The sequence below is a fragment of the Triturus cristatus genome, chromosome 4_1, assembly GCF_964204655.1.
Source record: "Triturus cristatus chromosome 4_1, aTriCri1.1, whole genome shotgun sequence".
Lineage (NCBI taxonomy): Eukaryota > Metazoa > Chordata > Amphibia > Caudata > Salamandridae > Triturus > Triturus cristatus.
This window is the reverse complement of record NC_140585.1, coordinates 921,837,875-921,852,229: the sequence shown is the minus strand read 5'-3', so window position 1 is coordinate 921,852,229 and position 14,355 is coordinate 921,837,875. Positions and strand designations below refer to the sequence as shown.

Here is a 14,355-nt window from a genome sequence, read left to right as displayed (position 1 = left end):
GGGGCTAGGAGATTCTAATTACAAGCTATACGGAACAAATAGGTTTTCAGGAGAGACCTAAAATGGGTTAAAGGGGAAGCCAGTCTCAGACTTAATGGAAGGGCGTTCCAGAAGGAAGGGGCAAGAAATGAGAACCTTAGTCCTCCATGTTTTTTACGTTTGAAAATAGGGATTTGAAGTAGGGCCAGGTAAGAAGAACGAAGGTTACGGGAAGGGACATATGGGTGCAGAAGTGAAGAAATAAACAGGGGTCCTGTACCAACAAGGGACTTAAAAATAATACAGCCCAGTTTAAATTTGCACCGCTCAGTGATGGGGAGCCAGTGGAGAGATTTCAGAAGAGGGCGTACGTGCTGGTGTTTGGGTTGGTGGTAAATGAGCCGTGCTGCCTGGTTCTGGACCAGTTGGAGCCTCTTCAGTTGGTATACTGGTAGACCATCATAGAGAGAGTTGGCATAATCTAACCTGGAGATAACAAGTGCCAGTAATACCAGGGTAAGGGCCTCGATGGTCAGGAAGCGGGCAATCTTACGGATTTTTCTCAGTTGAAAGAAGCCAGAGGACACCACCGCACTGATCTGTGATTTCATTGAGAGATCATTGCTGATGATGATCCCGAGGCTCTTCACTGAGCTGACGGGGTTAGGGGGGGTGCCCAACCTGGAGGGCCAAAAGCTGGAATTCCAAGGGTTGACTATGCCCCCGACAAGCAGAAGTTCAGTCTTGTCGGGGTTAAGCTTCAGATGGTTCACCCCCATCCAGTCGCTGATATGACAAAGAGTGGATTGGAAATTGTCGATGGACTGGGCCGTGGAATTAATGTTGAAAACCAGCTGGATGTCATCCGCATAATTAAACGCGGTGACACCACTGCCTTGTAACGAGCGGATAAGGGGGGTGAGATATAAATTAAAAAGGAGAGGGGATAAGGAAGATCCCTGCGGGACACCACAGGTTAGCTTAACCTCATCCGCAGAGAACTGAGAGAGCCGGACCGCCTGATGGCGGTTGCTCAGGAAGGAGCGGATCCAGGCCAACGCAGGGCCCTGGATGCCGGCCTCCCCAACACGGCCGACCAGAATATCATGGTCGACCGTGTCGAAGGCGGCCGACAAATCCAGGAGCACCAGGACCTGACTGATGTTAGAGTCCGCCATTCTCCGTAGTTCCTCCATCACTGAAAGTATGACAGATTCTGTGGAGTGGTTGGGTCTAAATCCAGCCTGTTGATGGTCGAGGAACTGAGAGTCCTCGATGAAAGTACTCAAAGTGTTGGTCACATGGGCCTCAAGGACCTTGCTGAGGTAGGGGAGGAGGGAAATGGGTCGAAAGTTGCTCATAATTGCAGGGTCTGCCGTGGGTTTTTTAAAGATAGGCGTGACCTCAGCTGGTTTAAATGATCCGGGAACAGTGCCAGAGGAAAGAGAGTTATTCAGCAATGCCAAAGGGGGAGAAGGGCAAGCTGTAAAGGCCTCACGAAGGACTGAGGAGGGGAAGCAGTCAGTAGGGGATCCTGACGTAACCTTCTTGAGAAGGGCTAAGAATTCTGTCTCAGAAATTAGAGGGATCTGGGTCAGCTGCCTGGGATTGAGAAAAGGCAAAGAGGGCTCAGACCCATGATGGTAAGAAAGGGCTGAGGATAGAATGCTGTTCTTAATGTTAACTATCTTTTCGACAAAGAAAAGGTTTAGAGAGTCACAGAGTGCCCGAGATGGGAGGGGTTTAGGGGTGATCCTGTCTGGGTTTGACAGCTCCTCGACAATAGAAAAGATGTCCTTGGTTTTAGTGGCGGGGCTGGCAATCTTATTTGAGAAATACGTGGATTTAGTTCGCAGGACTGCTAGTTTATAACCTTTGAGCAGGGTGGCGAAATGTAGTTTCTTGTCAGGGGCATAGCCTCGTCGCCACTGGCGCTCAGCCTGCCTAAGGCCCAACTTCAGGGCTTTAAGGACGTCCGTAAACCATTTTTGGGCATCATGAGGGCGTCTAAGTTTTAATTGTCTATGAGGGGCCACGATGTCGCTAGCTGATTCTAGCCAGTGTGTAAGGGCAGAGGCTTGGGTGTTAATAGATCCCAGACTGGAGGGGATGGAGGTTTTAAGTAAAGTGGCAAAGTCGTTGAGATTAGCCCTGTTCCAATTCCGGGCTAAGAGGTTTTCCTCCTTGAGTCTACTAGGACTGGGACTGACTATAATAGAGAAGGAAATTATAAAATGATCTGACCAGAGGCAGGGGAAAATGAGGGGGATAGAGATGTCCAGGTTAGATGTCCAAACCTGATCCAAAATATGGCCCTTGATGTGAGTAGCTGTCTTTATGTGTGAAATACAATTCATGCTGGACAGGAGCTCAGTAAATGATATGGAGCAGGTGTTCTCCTTAGCATGAGAGGGCCAGTAGTTAAAATCGCCCAGAACCAAGATTCTGGAATTATTAATGATGAGTTGGGATAGCATATCGCCGAACAGCAGAGGGAAATTCTGCATATGTTGAGGGGGGCGGTAGACTAACACACAGATAAGTGGGGTGGTAGGGGATTCCAGTCTAGCGTAAGGAATTCAACTGAGGGAATACCGATTAAGGTCAAAGCGGAGAATCGAATGGGATTTTTAATAATTGCTGCTACCCCACCTCCCGGCCTTCCAGAGGCTCTATTTACATGGAGTATGTACTAACCAGTAGGGATTGCAGCAAGTAAATCAGGAGCAGAGTCATCGTTCAACCAAGTCTCAGTGAGCAAGAGTATATCCGGCTGCTCAGAGTCTAGCAGTGCAAAGATTTCCAGCTGATGCTTTACCAGTGATCGTGTGTTAAGGTAGATCACGGTCAGCTGATTGGATGAAGTCTGATTATTGGATAGAAAAGGAGTGTTAGGAGTATTAGAAGTGTTAGGGAGAGAAGTTAGGAGTGAACCTGTTATCTCGGGAAAAATGTCTCTGGTGCAAAGAAGTCCCAGTGACTCACAGTTTGACAGAATAAGGGGGGGGGGGGCCCTATATGAATGAAGTCGGACCAAATCTATGGAGGAGTATTTCCTTATACCAGCAGGGGGACGTGCCCCGTGCCCCGGCCGGCCGCGGACGGGCGCAGACGGGCTTGCCTTAGGCGCGCCTTCGGTGCGCAGACGGCGCGCCCGCTGCGCTCGCCCGCTGCATGTCCGGCCGAGGCACATCCTTTATGGCAATGAGGGGGGGCGTGGCCTCGCGGTGGTGGGCGTGGCCTCGCTTCAGGCTATGGCGGCGAAGGCAAGGTTTTTCCCGCGACAGCGTTGATCAGCTCGGCGGTGGGATCTAGAGAGAGTATTCCAGAGAGGGAGAGTGCCCAAGGAAAATATAGCAGTAAGTGATGCCACAAAGTAAAAGACAATATAATTTTAAAAAGCGCTAAGCTATCTCCCGGCTTTCGCCTCAGGAGCAATTTGTTTCAATCTCAATGTATCTGGGAGAGGTATCGCGCGCCTAAAATGCTTTCCGGGGGGGTGTGGCCTCGCGGTGGTGGGCGTGGCCTCGCTTCAGGCTATGGCGGCGAAGGCAAGGTTTTTCCCGCGACAGCGTTGATCAGCTGTGCGGTGGGATCTAGAGCGAGTATTCCAGAGAGGGAGAGTGCCCAAGGAAAATATAGCAGTAAGTGATGCCACAAAGTAAAAGACAATATAATTTTAAAAAGCGCTAAGCTATCTCCCGGCTTCCGCCTCAGGAGCAATTTGTTTCAATCTCAATGTATCTGGGGGAGGTATCGCGCGCCTAAAATGCTTTCCGGGGGGGCGGGGGGGGGCGTGGCCTCGCGGTGGTGGGCGTGGCCTCGCTTCAGGCTATGGCGGCGAAGGCAAGGTTTTTCCCGCGACAGCGTTGATCAGCTGTGCGGTGGGATCTAGAGCGAGTATTCCAGAGAGGGAGAGTGCCCAAGGAAAATATAGCGGTAAGTGATGCCACAAAGTAAAAGACAATATAATTTTAAAAAGCGCTAAGCTATCTCACGGCTTCCACCTCAGGAGCAATTTGTTTCAATCTCAATGTATCTGGGGGAGGTATCGCGCGCCTAAAATGCTTTCCGGGGGGGGGGTGGCCTCGCGTTGGTGGGCGTGGCCTCGCTTCAGGCTATGGCGGCGAAGGCAAGGTTTTTCCCGCGACAGCGTTGATCAGCTGGGCGGTGGGATCTAGAGCGAGTATTCCAGAGAGGGAGAGTGCCCAAGGAAAATATAGCGGTAAGTGATGCCACAAAGTAAAAGACAATATAATTTTAAAAAGCGCTAAGCTATCTCCCGGCTTCCGCCTCAGGAGCAATTTGATTCAATCTCAATGTATCTGGGGGAGGTATCGCGCGCCTAAAATGCTTTCCGGGGGGGCGTGGCCTCGCGGTGGTGGGCGTGGCCTCGCTTCAGGCTATGGCGGCGAAGGCAAGGTTTTCCTCGTGACAGCGTTGATCAGCTGTGCGGTGGGATCTAGAGCGAGTATTCCAGAGAGGGAGAGTGCCCAAGGAAAATATAGCAGTAAGTGATGCCACAAAGTAAAAGACAATATAATTTTAAAAAGCGCTAAGCTATCTCCCGGCTTCCGCCTCAGGAGCAATTTGTTTCATTGAACTTATATGTCAAATAGGGCAGAAACATGTTGACCATACTACAGGGTACACATATCCATAACCATGTCTCACATTGCTTTCATGTGGCCATTTTTAAAAACATTGCAAGGAACGGCCGTCACTGTGGTTCCTGGCAATACAAATTATTCTGATGTCACCCTCGGGTGAGTGAGGGTTCTCATCCAAACTCCTGTTGTGCCCCTCTTGCCACAGCCTTTCCTCAGTTGCACCCTGCTACCCTATATCTTGTGTGAGTAATATTTATCTGGAAGTAGTATAGGATAGATCACTCTATTTCTTAGCATATACTTCCTTTTGACCCCCTGTGTGAGATTTGTTACATCGGAAAGAGTGCAATGGGTGGAGAGTGGCAGTAACATATCTGACAAGCATGGCACATTCCTAATTTGCCTTAGGCTTTCAGAAATTTTAGAGGCATGAAACATTGGGACAATCTCTCTTTTAACTTGTAGGCCAGTGTGCCTTGACTAGGGAACTGCAGCAATGCGCCCATTTTGCGTGCCAGCAGTGTAGACGTCTCCCCCAACCCATTCACATAATTGCTCCTGAGGGACAACAAGGAGGGGTAGAAGACTCATAGGAACTGGGTGGTCACATGGAAGAGGGCTAAGTTACGTGGTGTGTCTTGTTAGTGCTCTTGGATTTGTGATTGGAAGATCCCACCCAGAGGGACACAGTTTCAAGACCACTGTTGCAACAATTACACAGATGACCAGCCTGAGTAGTAGAGCCACACCTTCTGCTTCACAAACTCCACCGTCTGGTGCGTGTGCATCAGGGTGTATGTGTTCAACACACGTTCCTGGAGAGGCCCATTCTGAAACGGGAAAGAAGAGAGATGGTGGGTGAGGGGTATCAGCGACAGTGAAGCATACTTTAAGAAACACTTCTGGAGTAATTTACACACATTCCTGCAGCCAGCACACTCTGGTTTTAACCTTATCAATAGTAGCTCTCACAACTGCCGCAAGTGTACAAATCTCACAACCCCAAAGAGGCCACTATTTCCTTATCACACACTTGCTTGGCTCCACTGATATCTCATCCCCATGCAACCTAAAAGACATCTGTATTCCCAAATTAGGCATGGATAATCCCGTAAAGTAGATTCCACTCTCAACTATTCCATGTTCTTCTGAAACTTGACCCATTGCCAGTAACTGTCCCTAATCTCTCATGACCCCACACCGCCCCTGTCAAGACTTATTCCTGCCTGTGGGTTCTGACGTCACTTTACATGCCAGATCATTGCTCCTAAAGAAGGTAGTGTTCAGAACGTTTTGGGGCTAACATCCTGGTACTTGGCAGTAAAGTGCTCTTGCGTGGTCTGATCATGCAAGCTCCTCGCCACCTCCTCTTTGCGTGGGCAGATCACAGCTGTCAATCTTGAGAGTATCGTGACCAACAGTTCTCCAAGGGTAGCACTTACATTGAGTAGGAGCAGTAACACGGGCTCATCAGGTTAGTGTCCCAACTATAAGGCATGCATTGTGGGAAGTGAAGGGTCACACACTTAATGCACCACCGTGGAGGCAGCTGCCCACTGAAGTGGCGCTCCCAAAAGACCGGCTTCATTCCATGCTTCTGCCTCACAACAGTATCATTTGTGATCTGCTGGCACTACCGTTTCATGCTCTATGCTGTCAACTTTGATGCACAGATTGTTTACATACAGAGTCTCTTCTACGTTTTGCCTCAATTAGTTCTTTACTGTCATTTGGTTAGTGCTGGTAGTGTGCAAGTTTTGCCACCTTCACACCCCTGTATTTTATTTCTATTGTATTCAATGCGGTCAAGTCGTTACAACCGTTCCAAAAACCTAAAGTCCCAGGTGATCCCTCCTTACAAAGCTCTCGATTTTTCTTCAGTAATCTCTGATGCTGCAACATGTTCCATTTTCAAAATCCAACCTTTGCCAGTTTCTCCAGTAGCACCTTATCCCATCCAGTCGCAATTGACTTGTAGCCCGTCGCTTAGATACTATCAGTATATTCAAATCCCTCCAGACTCCTTCAATATTTCAAACTCAAAATCTTTCATTTGGATTCTTTTCATTCCTTACAGACTCATTACCCTCAAATGCAGCTTTTCTTAATTCTTCCAAATGCAGCATCTACACTGGCAATCTCAGCCAATCCTTTTAAAGGCAACCCCTTCAAAGCAATCCCTGTCCTTCCAGACCAGAGTCATCAATGCGATCTTTCCCATTCCATTCATGGCCAGAACCCTCATCGGCACCCCACCCCCCCCCCCAAAAAAACTCATCCAAATGCAATGCCTGAATGACAGCTTCTCCCTGTCATTCCAAAGTAGAAACCTATCATGGTAGACTCTCCCTATGCCTTCATATCCAGCTCCCACAATGGCAGCCCTTCAAAAGTCTCCCAACTTCAATAGTTAACACTTAAAAACGGAACACATTCAATAGTGACTTCTTCTTGTGTATCGCATCATAATACTTGTGGAACATGCCACTCACTCGCATCAGCAGCTTCAACTGATTTCATAGCAGCTGCTCGCCGCTCTCCTAGATGCAAAATCTTGTAAGTCATCTCTCTCAATCCTTCCATATCCAGTACTTTCGATGACAGCCGCTCCCAACCTTTCAAATTCTGCTTGTTCAAATGCAGTTTCTCCATATTCTTCCAAACTAACGCCCTCAATGGCATCCCCTCAAAATTCTTCAAAAATAGACCTAATTATTGATATACTTTCCCCAAGAGTGATTGCAAATCCAGAGCCTTCAATTGAAGTCCCTCCCAAAACATCCAAACCCTAGGCCCTTACAGGAAGTCTATCCCATCATTCTAAAGCCATCGTTGCCCTCGGCAGGTGCAGTCAACTTCTTCACGTTCAGCGTCTTCAAGGGCAGGCTCTCCCAGTTATTTCAACAGCAGCCCTTAATTCTTTCAAACTCATTGTCCTTAATGGCTGCCTTTTCCAAACAAATCAACCGCTTTAGTGGCAGTCTCTCCCAATACTTTAGAAGACATGGCCTTTAAAGGGGCCATCTACTGAATGATGTCGCAATAGCTTCAATAACCCCACAGACATCATCATTCATAGGGACCTTCTGGAACCCTTATTGTTTGGTAATGATGATGATGTAATATAGGGTAAGAGATCAATACTCAAATTTCTCAATGAATGGTTTATTTATTGATGGCCATCAACAAGTTTTCCTCAATTGATATATTTAAGGATGAAACCCTCTCAAATAAATTCACACCAAATCCTGTTAATGACACTCTTTGACTCACATTCATATGTTGACAACTACATTGAAAGCCCCCCCCCTCAGTTATATGATAATGAATACCTTCTGCAGTTGCCTCTTTCGATGACAGTAAGCCCATCATACTTCAATCTCTCCTTTAATTTTACCCACCTGCTATTGTTCCACATTTTTGTCTATTCAGACTGCCCCTATTTCATCCCACTGACCTTGGATATTTCCCGGCTCCTCCAATTATCCCTAATTTAATTTGTCTGAATTATTTAACATGAGTTTCATCCCACTCCCCAAATGGCTCCAAATCTCACATTTACTGCAATGTCCCAAATCATTTTATCACACCCTCCGTGACTGTCTGGGCCTCGATATTCCCAGCCTTTAAATGTCCTGCAAGGCCACTAGCTTCACACTTGCTCGCCCTCACCCTAGCCATGCTTTTTCTGGCTTGCCACATTTCATGCGTCTCCATTCTCCGTATCATCTCCCAAAATACACCACATTGCCCCCTCTCACTTCTTACCTCTTGTGCTCTCAGTGCACCGATCCCCCTCTAATGTGTACAGTACACCCAAAGACTTCCAAGCCCAGTTATACCAATTCCTGCCATCTCTGGTCTTCCATCGCCCTGCGGTCCTGAACCTTTCACCAGTTGTGCCCTCAATGGAGTGAAATCTCTTACTGTGTAATTCCTGTACTTTTCTTTGTCTGTGACATCATCTGGATCAATATCCGGCCGATAGACCAGAGAAGGATCGGGCCCCTAGAAATGTGGAGACAAACCAGTCATTAGAAATGAGGCGAAATATTGGGATTACCTTAACGTAGATGTGTAAGTGGAAGACAGGGAGGGGAGAGTGCATTGCTTTCCACAGAAAGAGGGTACATAATACCCCAAGATGCAAACCCTCAACCCGCACTCTAATGGGACCTAACATCTGGAGATATTTCTTCAATGGTGGCTTCATTTGTTCACACAGACCTTCACCCTTTGCCCTCTGTATATTTGTATTTATTGGATTCTTAGGTAGTTCAACCAGAATACATGAAAAATGATGCATAGTCATTGGCAGTAACATAAACCATGAGTATGAGTCTGGAATAAAACGAGTCACATGTCAGTCAATAGCATTCCGTGTTCCCTTTTAGGATGACGCTTTCCCTTCTGGGCCTGTACTACAGAAACAATGCACTGGTGCAGGAGAGGACACCCATTTGCACCTATTAACTGCTTCCTTTTTAGGAATGGGAATTGAGAAAATAGCGTTTGCACCAGTGTAGACATGGCACAAACTGCATTGACAGTGGTAAGTGATTTACATGCATATTTATCTGAATTTTTCATGGTCTAGGACATATTTAGCAAAATCTCCATAACGTGAATAAAATGATTTTAAACAAATGTGTTATATATGTTTTAGCAATGGATAACAATATATTGTTTACTTTTTTCCTGGTGCAAAAAAACCTTTTTGTAATATGGACAGGGTCAAGATTAGCTTGGTTCATTCACTATTACAGGAGTAGCACAACGGTGCAACATGTTTTGCCCTCTGTTAGCTTCAGTATAAAGTTTCTCTGATATGGCCCATACACAATAGAGGTCATTTTGAATTTCTGAGCAAAGTGCTGAAATAAGCACCCGGCCCACCAAACTCATCTAAATGAGATGATGCCAAGTTACAGGGGCGCGTTTATATTTCAGAAATTCTAGGGACTGCACAGTACAATGCTTGTCATTCAACTAAACACTGCTTTACAGAGGCGGGCTGCATATAAGGAGATTTGGAAGCTTTTGAGCCAGGTTGTGCCTCTGAGGAGCTAATACTGCTGGGAAAGAATCAGAGGTGATTGAGTCACTGAGGGGCCGAGCAAACTGGAGCTCATGTCCTCTTGTGCCCTGGAATCAAACACGAGCCAAGCCTACGTGTGCTTCTCTGCTGCACCAGAGCCGGATTAAACCCTGGGGAGGCCCCGAGGCAGTCGAAGTGTCGGGATCCCTGTCGCAAATTATCTCCTAATTATTTTTTTTATTCTGTCAACCAACAATTTTAATAAACCAATTTTATTACACAAAACTAAACATTAACAATTATTAATCAAAAATGATTTGACAACAATTTAAGAAAGCTTGCTTGTAATTTTCTTTGAAGATCAAATCAATATTATTTTGATCCGTTGTCGTGGGGCCCCTAAAAGGAGTGGGGCCCATAGGCCGGTGCCAAGGGCGCAATTAGACCTGAACTTCGGGGGAAGGGGGATTAACAGGGGCGGCCGGCATCTCTCAGGTGGCAGGGGTGTCGCGCAGGTGGAGGGTCACTCTAGGGGAAAAAAACGTACCTTTACGCCGGCTGGGTCCCGGGTCCAGCGTCTCTAGTCCTGCTCCCGCTTCTAACTTCAGGAACAGAAAACAGGCAGCCAGGCTCCCTCCCCAAAGCCAATCACAACGCTGCAATGCAATGTTGTGATTGGTCTGAGTGCCCTGACATGGCGCTCAGGCAGGGGCTGTAGGGGTGGGCATTTTCTCCATGCAAGCTGTAATGCAGCCTGCATGGAGAAGGGGAGAGTGTGCATGACTAAACGGTCATTGTGCAATTGGCTAACACTCCCAGCCAATGCTGGCCCTAGCACTGGTCGCACACGGTGCAACAGTCTTTTTTGGCAATCTCCCCCATTTCCTCCTTTTCCATGAATTCCCTCACTACCACTCACCAACAATGCACCTCATCTCTCTATAGCACCTTTATGACAAACATTTCATGTTTTCATAGAGCTACTCCCAGTTTACTCACACTCAGTTCTGTGACCTGCATGGTACATGTCCTTTGTAGCAGGAACATTAACCCTCTGTGCTGTGTGGGTGGCAGGAGTGCCCATGTGAGTGCAGGGTGAGCGATGCAACAGTGTGAGAGTAGGGTAAGAGGAGTGACTGCAAGGTGAGTGAGGTGACCAAATGAATTTGGGTGCAGATGTAAGTGCACAGTGAGACGAATGAATGCATGGTTAGTGATGGGCTTTTTTTAATGGGATTGCAGATTGAGCAGTGAGGGGGACAGGTGCGTGAAGTGTCACATGAGTGCAGGGTGAGTAGTGTGCTCGTGTGACTGCAGGTTGAGGTACAAGGTGAACAGCACTAGTGCATTGTGAGTGCAGAGTGATCAATGTGAGTGCCAGGTGAGCAGGTGATCAGTGTGAGTGCATTGTGATTGCTGTAAGTGCAGGGTGAGCGTTAAAGTGAAGGGTGAGAATGAGGAGTGTGTTGTCTGTATGCAGGGTGCATTCCCAGACACTTGAAGTAACTCAGCATATTATTGACGGCGGCGTAGGGTTTAAGAAATAAGTTAAACTATTGCTATTATGGCATTAATCAGGGATCGAGGTTGGAAGAAATATATAATGTGCTGATCCTGCAACAAACTTGCAGTCTTATGATTAGGGTTGCCAGCTCATTATTTTAATGTCCCAGATGGTACAAAAATAAACTTATCCTTGTATACTTCGAAAAGCAAATATAACTATAAAGCACTTTTAATGGTGTTCTAGGGCTGCCTGAATGATCCATGGCTGATAATTAAAGGGAACAAAGATAGAAAAGTCACATTACAAATAAATCCATACTGTTTTTAGTCATAACCCTATTAAGTGTCAAGACAAGGTCTTTGTATGCTCTTTAAACAACACATGGCTGGCATTTTTCTTTTGGCAACTCTAATTTATATTCCTTTTCATAAAAAGTATTCTCACACTATGGCAAACGAATAGGCAGAGTGGGGGCCAATGGGATACTGGAACCAGAAAAAAACAAAGCCTTGGTAACCAGTTAACAAAGCCATGTAAATATGCAAATGCTCTTTCAAGACCTGTGAAAAACTCTGGTGTGCCGGAGATAAGGCTCCAGACACTGCCCAGCCGAGACCACAGCAGCTGAAGCTGCAACAGTCCGGGCTGAGACACATGAAGGGGGGGGCTGAAGCCTTTTCTGCCCAATGGGAATTGCGCACCTGGCCAGTGCCTACTTTGCCTATTTGAAACTCCAGAACTGTACTGCACACTCTCTCACCTAATGCTCTCAGCTCCCTCCACTGGTCCACCCCACTCCTCCTGCGAGCAGGATGCTGCCCAGCTCTGGGCTGTGATCTTTTAAGAGGAGGGTGGTAGTGAACACCTGTGGGAGTGCTGTGAACGCACTGGGAGGGGGGGGTGGCGAGTGATTTCTCCAGCAGTTCCTCTCCGAGCAGCACTTTCACAGCACTCTTAGCACTCAGCCACCAGAACCCCAAGTATAAACATCTCCCTGCTCCCGGCTGACTCTAGGGAAATGAGGTGGGATCTTTCCAGAGTGTCTCCTGTCCTACTCCTGTCTCTTTGTACTTCTGGGTTAAGGATGGGCAGGAGATGAAAGTAGTGGCTTGAAGAGTTTATCCTGTATAGCGCCAATAATGAGTTTGCCTTCTTAAAGAGTTAAAGGAAACGGAGTGTTTGACATAACTCACAAATGCAGTGCTATGATGCAGCCCTGCTGCAGGATTTCACCCATTTTTCAAGCTAGACCTAAAAAATGCTGCCCGGAGTCTTCACCGGACACCAACACATCGCTGACCCTAGCAGGAAGGTATATTCTCCTCTGACCATAGCTAAGATTAAACCAGATGTGAACCCACTACATGCTGCTATGGGGCAGACTGTACCTATGGCCCAAATCTACATAAACTGTACTGCTGGGGTGAAACTCGGACAAGTGGCAGTGCTAAGTGGTTGAACTCATCCGAAGGGGTGAAATTCTCTGACTCCTAAGCTCTGAGCAAGCATTGTTTCCTCTGACGTGCCCAGGAGCTGGAATAACACATGAAAAGGGGTTGAAGATAGAAAACTAACTAAGCAGCCAGATTAACATGTCAGATGAACTCTGAGCCCTGCCCAGCCCAGATACTAAAGGGCTTTCCACGAGGTTTTTGCCCCACATGGTAAAGTGGAAGATCAAAGAAGAAAGGGGTTAAAAAGCTACAGAAGCCTCTACAACCAGGTGTATCCTGTAGGCTACAACCACGTGTATTTCTCCTACATACGCTGTGTGGCCAATGTCAACATCTCATTAGCTGATCATACCCAAGGAGCATGGCTGGAATCACTCAAGAGGCCACATGTATCCAGGTCTCAAGAGCGCCGTGCCATGGGGAAGCCAGACCCAGAGGATGCCTCATTCAAACACATTGCCATCGGGGGATGTATAGAGCACCAGCGTGTATCAGCCAAGGCAGATTTCTAATATTATTGAGTGGCCGGGCAGACCATTCTACAATCTTTGACAGTGTGCTGCCCGTGCTAGTCGTACCCTCCAGCCTTATACTACAAATTTGAGATCAAAAGGTAAAACAGAACAATGCCTTGGGCAGTCAACTCAGTAGCTGCTAAAGAAGATAATGGATAGGGGTCGACTCACCATAATAATCTTCATGCTGCCGCGGTCTTGGTGTCAGGGGATGCGAGGCGTGTGAGGATAGAGGGGATGGTAGGAGGGGACCACCTGTGTGCAGGGAGTGTGGAGCATCCTCTTAATATAGTCGAGAGGTTGTGCAAGGGGTGAGTGATCTTAGGACATGGTCGTAGAGTTGACCTCAACCGGATGAATCCGGCTTTCGTGGAAGTGCATTAACCATTGAGACTGAGGCACCGCCACTGTCATCCAGGGCAGCGGGCAGTACAACAACTTCAGGACTTTGTAATGCTGGATGAGCTATTAACTATTCCGATCGAGCGCGGGTCTATTGGGATGGTGCCAGACCCAGAATGGCAACAGCGCTGTGGTCCAGAGGTCCAAAGTCCTCCACAACATTGGTCTGCCAACTCTGGTTTACCCTGTAACTCGAGAGCAAGAGGTCAACCTCAACTAGCGACAGAATGCACGAGGTCTTGGCTGGAAGAACGTCTGGGCTTTACTACGAATAACGAATGGAGTGGAAATGGGAGCTACATCAGAGGAATGTTAGCGCTTCTGCATGGCTGAACAGTTCCAGTTGGCATCACCAAGCTCTGATGTGGAGCACTGACTAGCTCTCTGTTAGCAATACCAATAGCACTCCACAAAGAGCACATCGATTATCAGCTCTTGCATAAAGAGCAGCACCACCTATACATGAGGAGCAATGCCACCACAGCCAATCTCTGCACAAAGAGCACTACTAACCGAAACAAAGAGTACTACCTACTTCATCATAAAGAGGACAGCAGATCGATCTCTGCACAAAGAGCACCACTAACTACACCAAAAGCGAAGAACTAAGCTTTACATAAAGAGCAACGCTAACCTCTGCTTAATGAGCATCACCAACCTCTACAAAAAGAGTACTACCTACCTTTTCATAAAGAGGACAACCAATCTCTGCATGAAGAGCCCCACCAACCTCTGTAAAAGAGAAGGACCAAGCTCTACATGAAGAGAATACTGTCCTCTGCATATAGAGCAACGCTAACCTCTGCTTAAGGAGCATGACCAAACGTTGTGCAAATAGCACCACAAACCT

General features: G+C 47.2%; 1 protein-coding gene across 2 annotated transcripts in view; it reads right to left on the bottom strand.

Annotated features, from left to right (window-relative positions):
- Positions 1–13,402, bottom strand: part of MIOX (myo-inositol oxygenase) — a 39,433-nt gene extending 26,031 nt beyond the window's left edge. The window contains exons 1-3 of one of the 2 annotated variants that reach the window (XM_085653750.1): positions 13,275–13,402; positions 8,517–8,597; positions 5,339–5,419 (exon numbers count right to left, since the gene is read on the bottom strand). In XM_085653750.1, coding sequence (XP_085509876.1) covers positions 5,339–5,419; positions 8,517–8,597; positions 13,275–13,289 — 177 coding nt within the window. In that variant the 5' untranslated portion in view covers positions 13,290–13,402. Of the gene's footprint in view, positions 1–5,338; positions 5,420–8,357; positions 8,598–13,274 lie in introns of both variants that reach the window. The other variant, XM_085653751.1, reaches the window with a different exon arrangement.
- Positions 13,403–14,355: the final 953 nt, after the last annotated feature.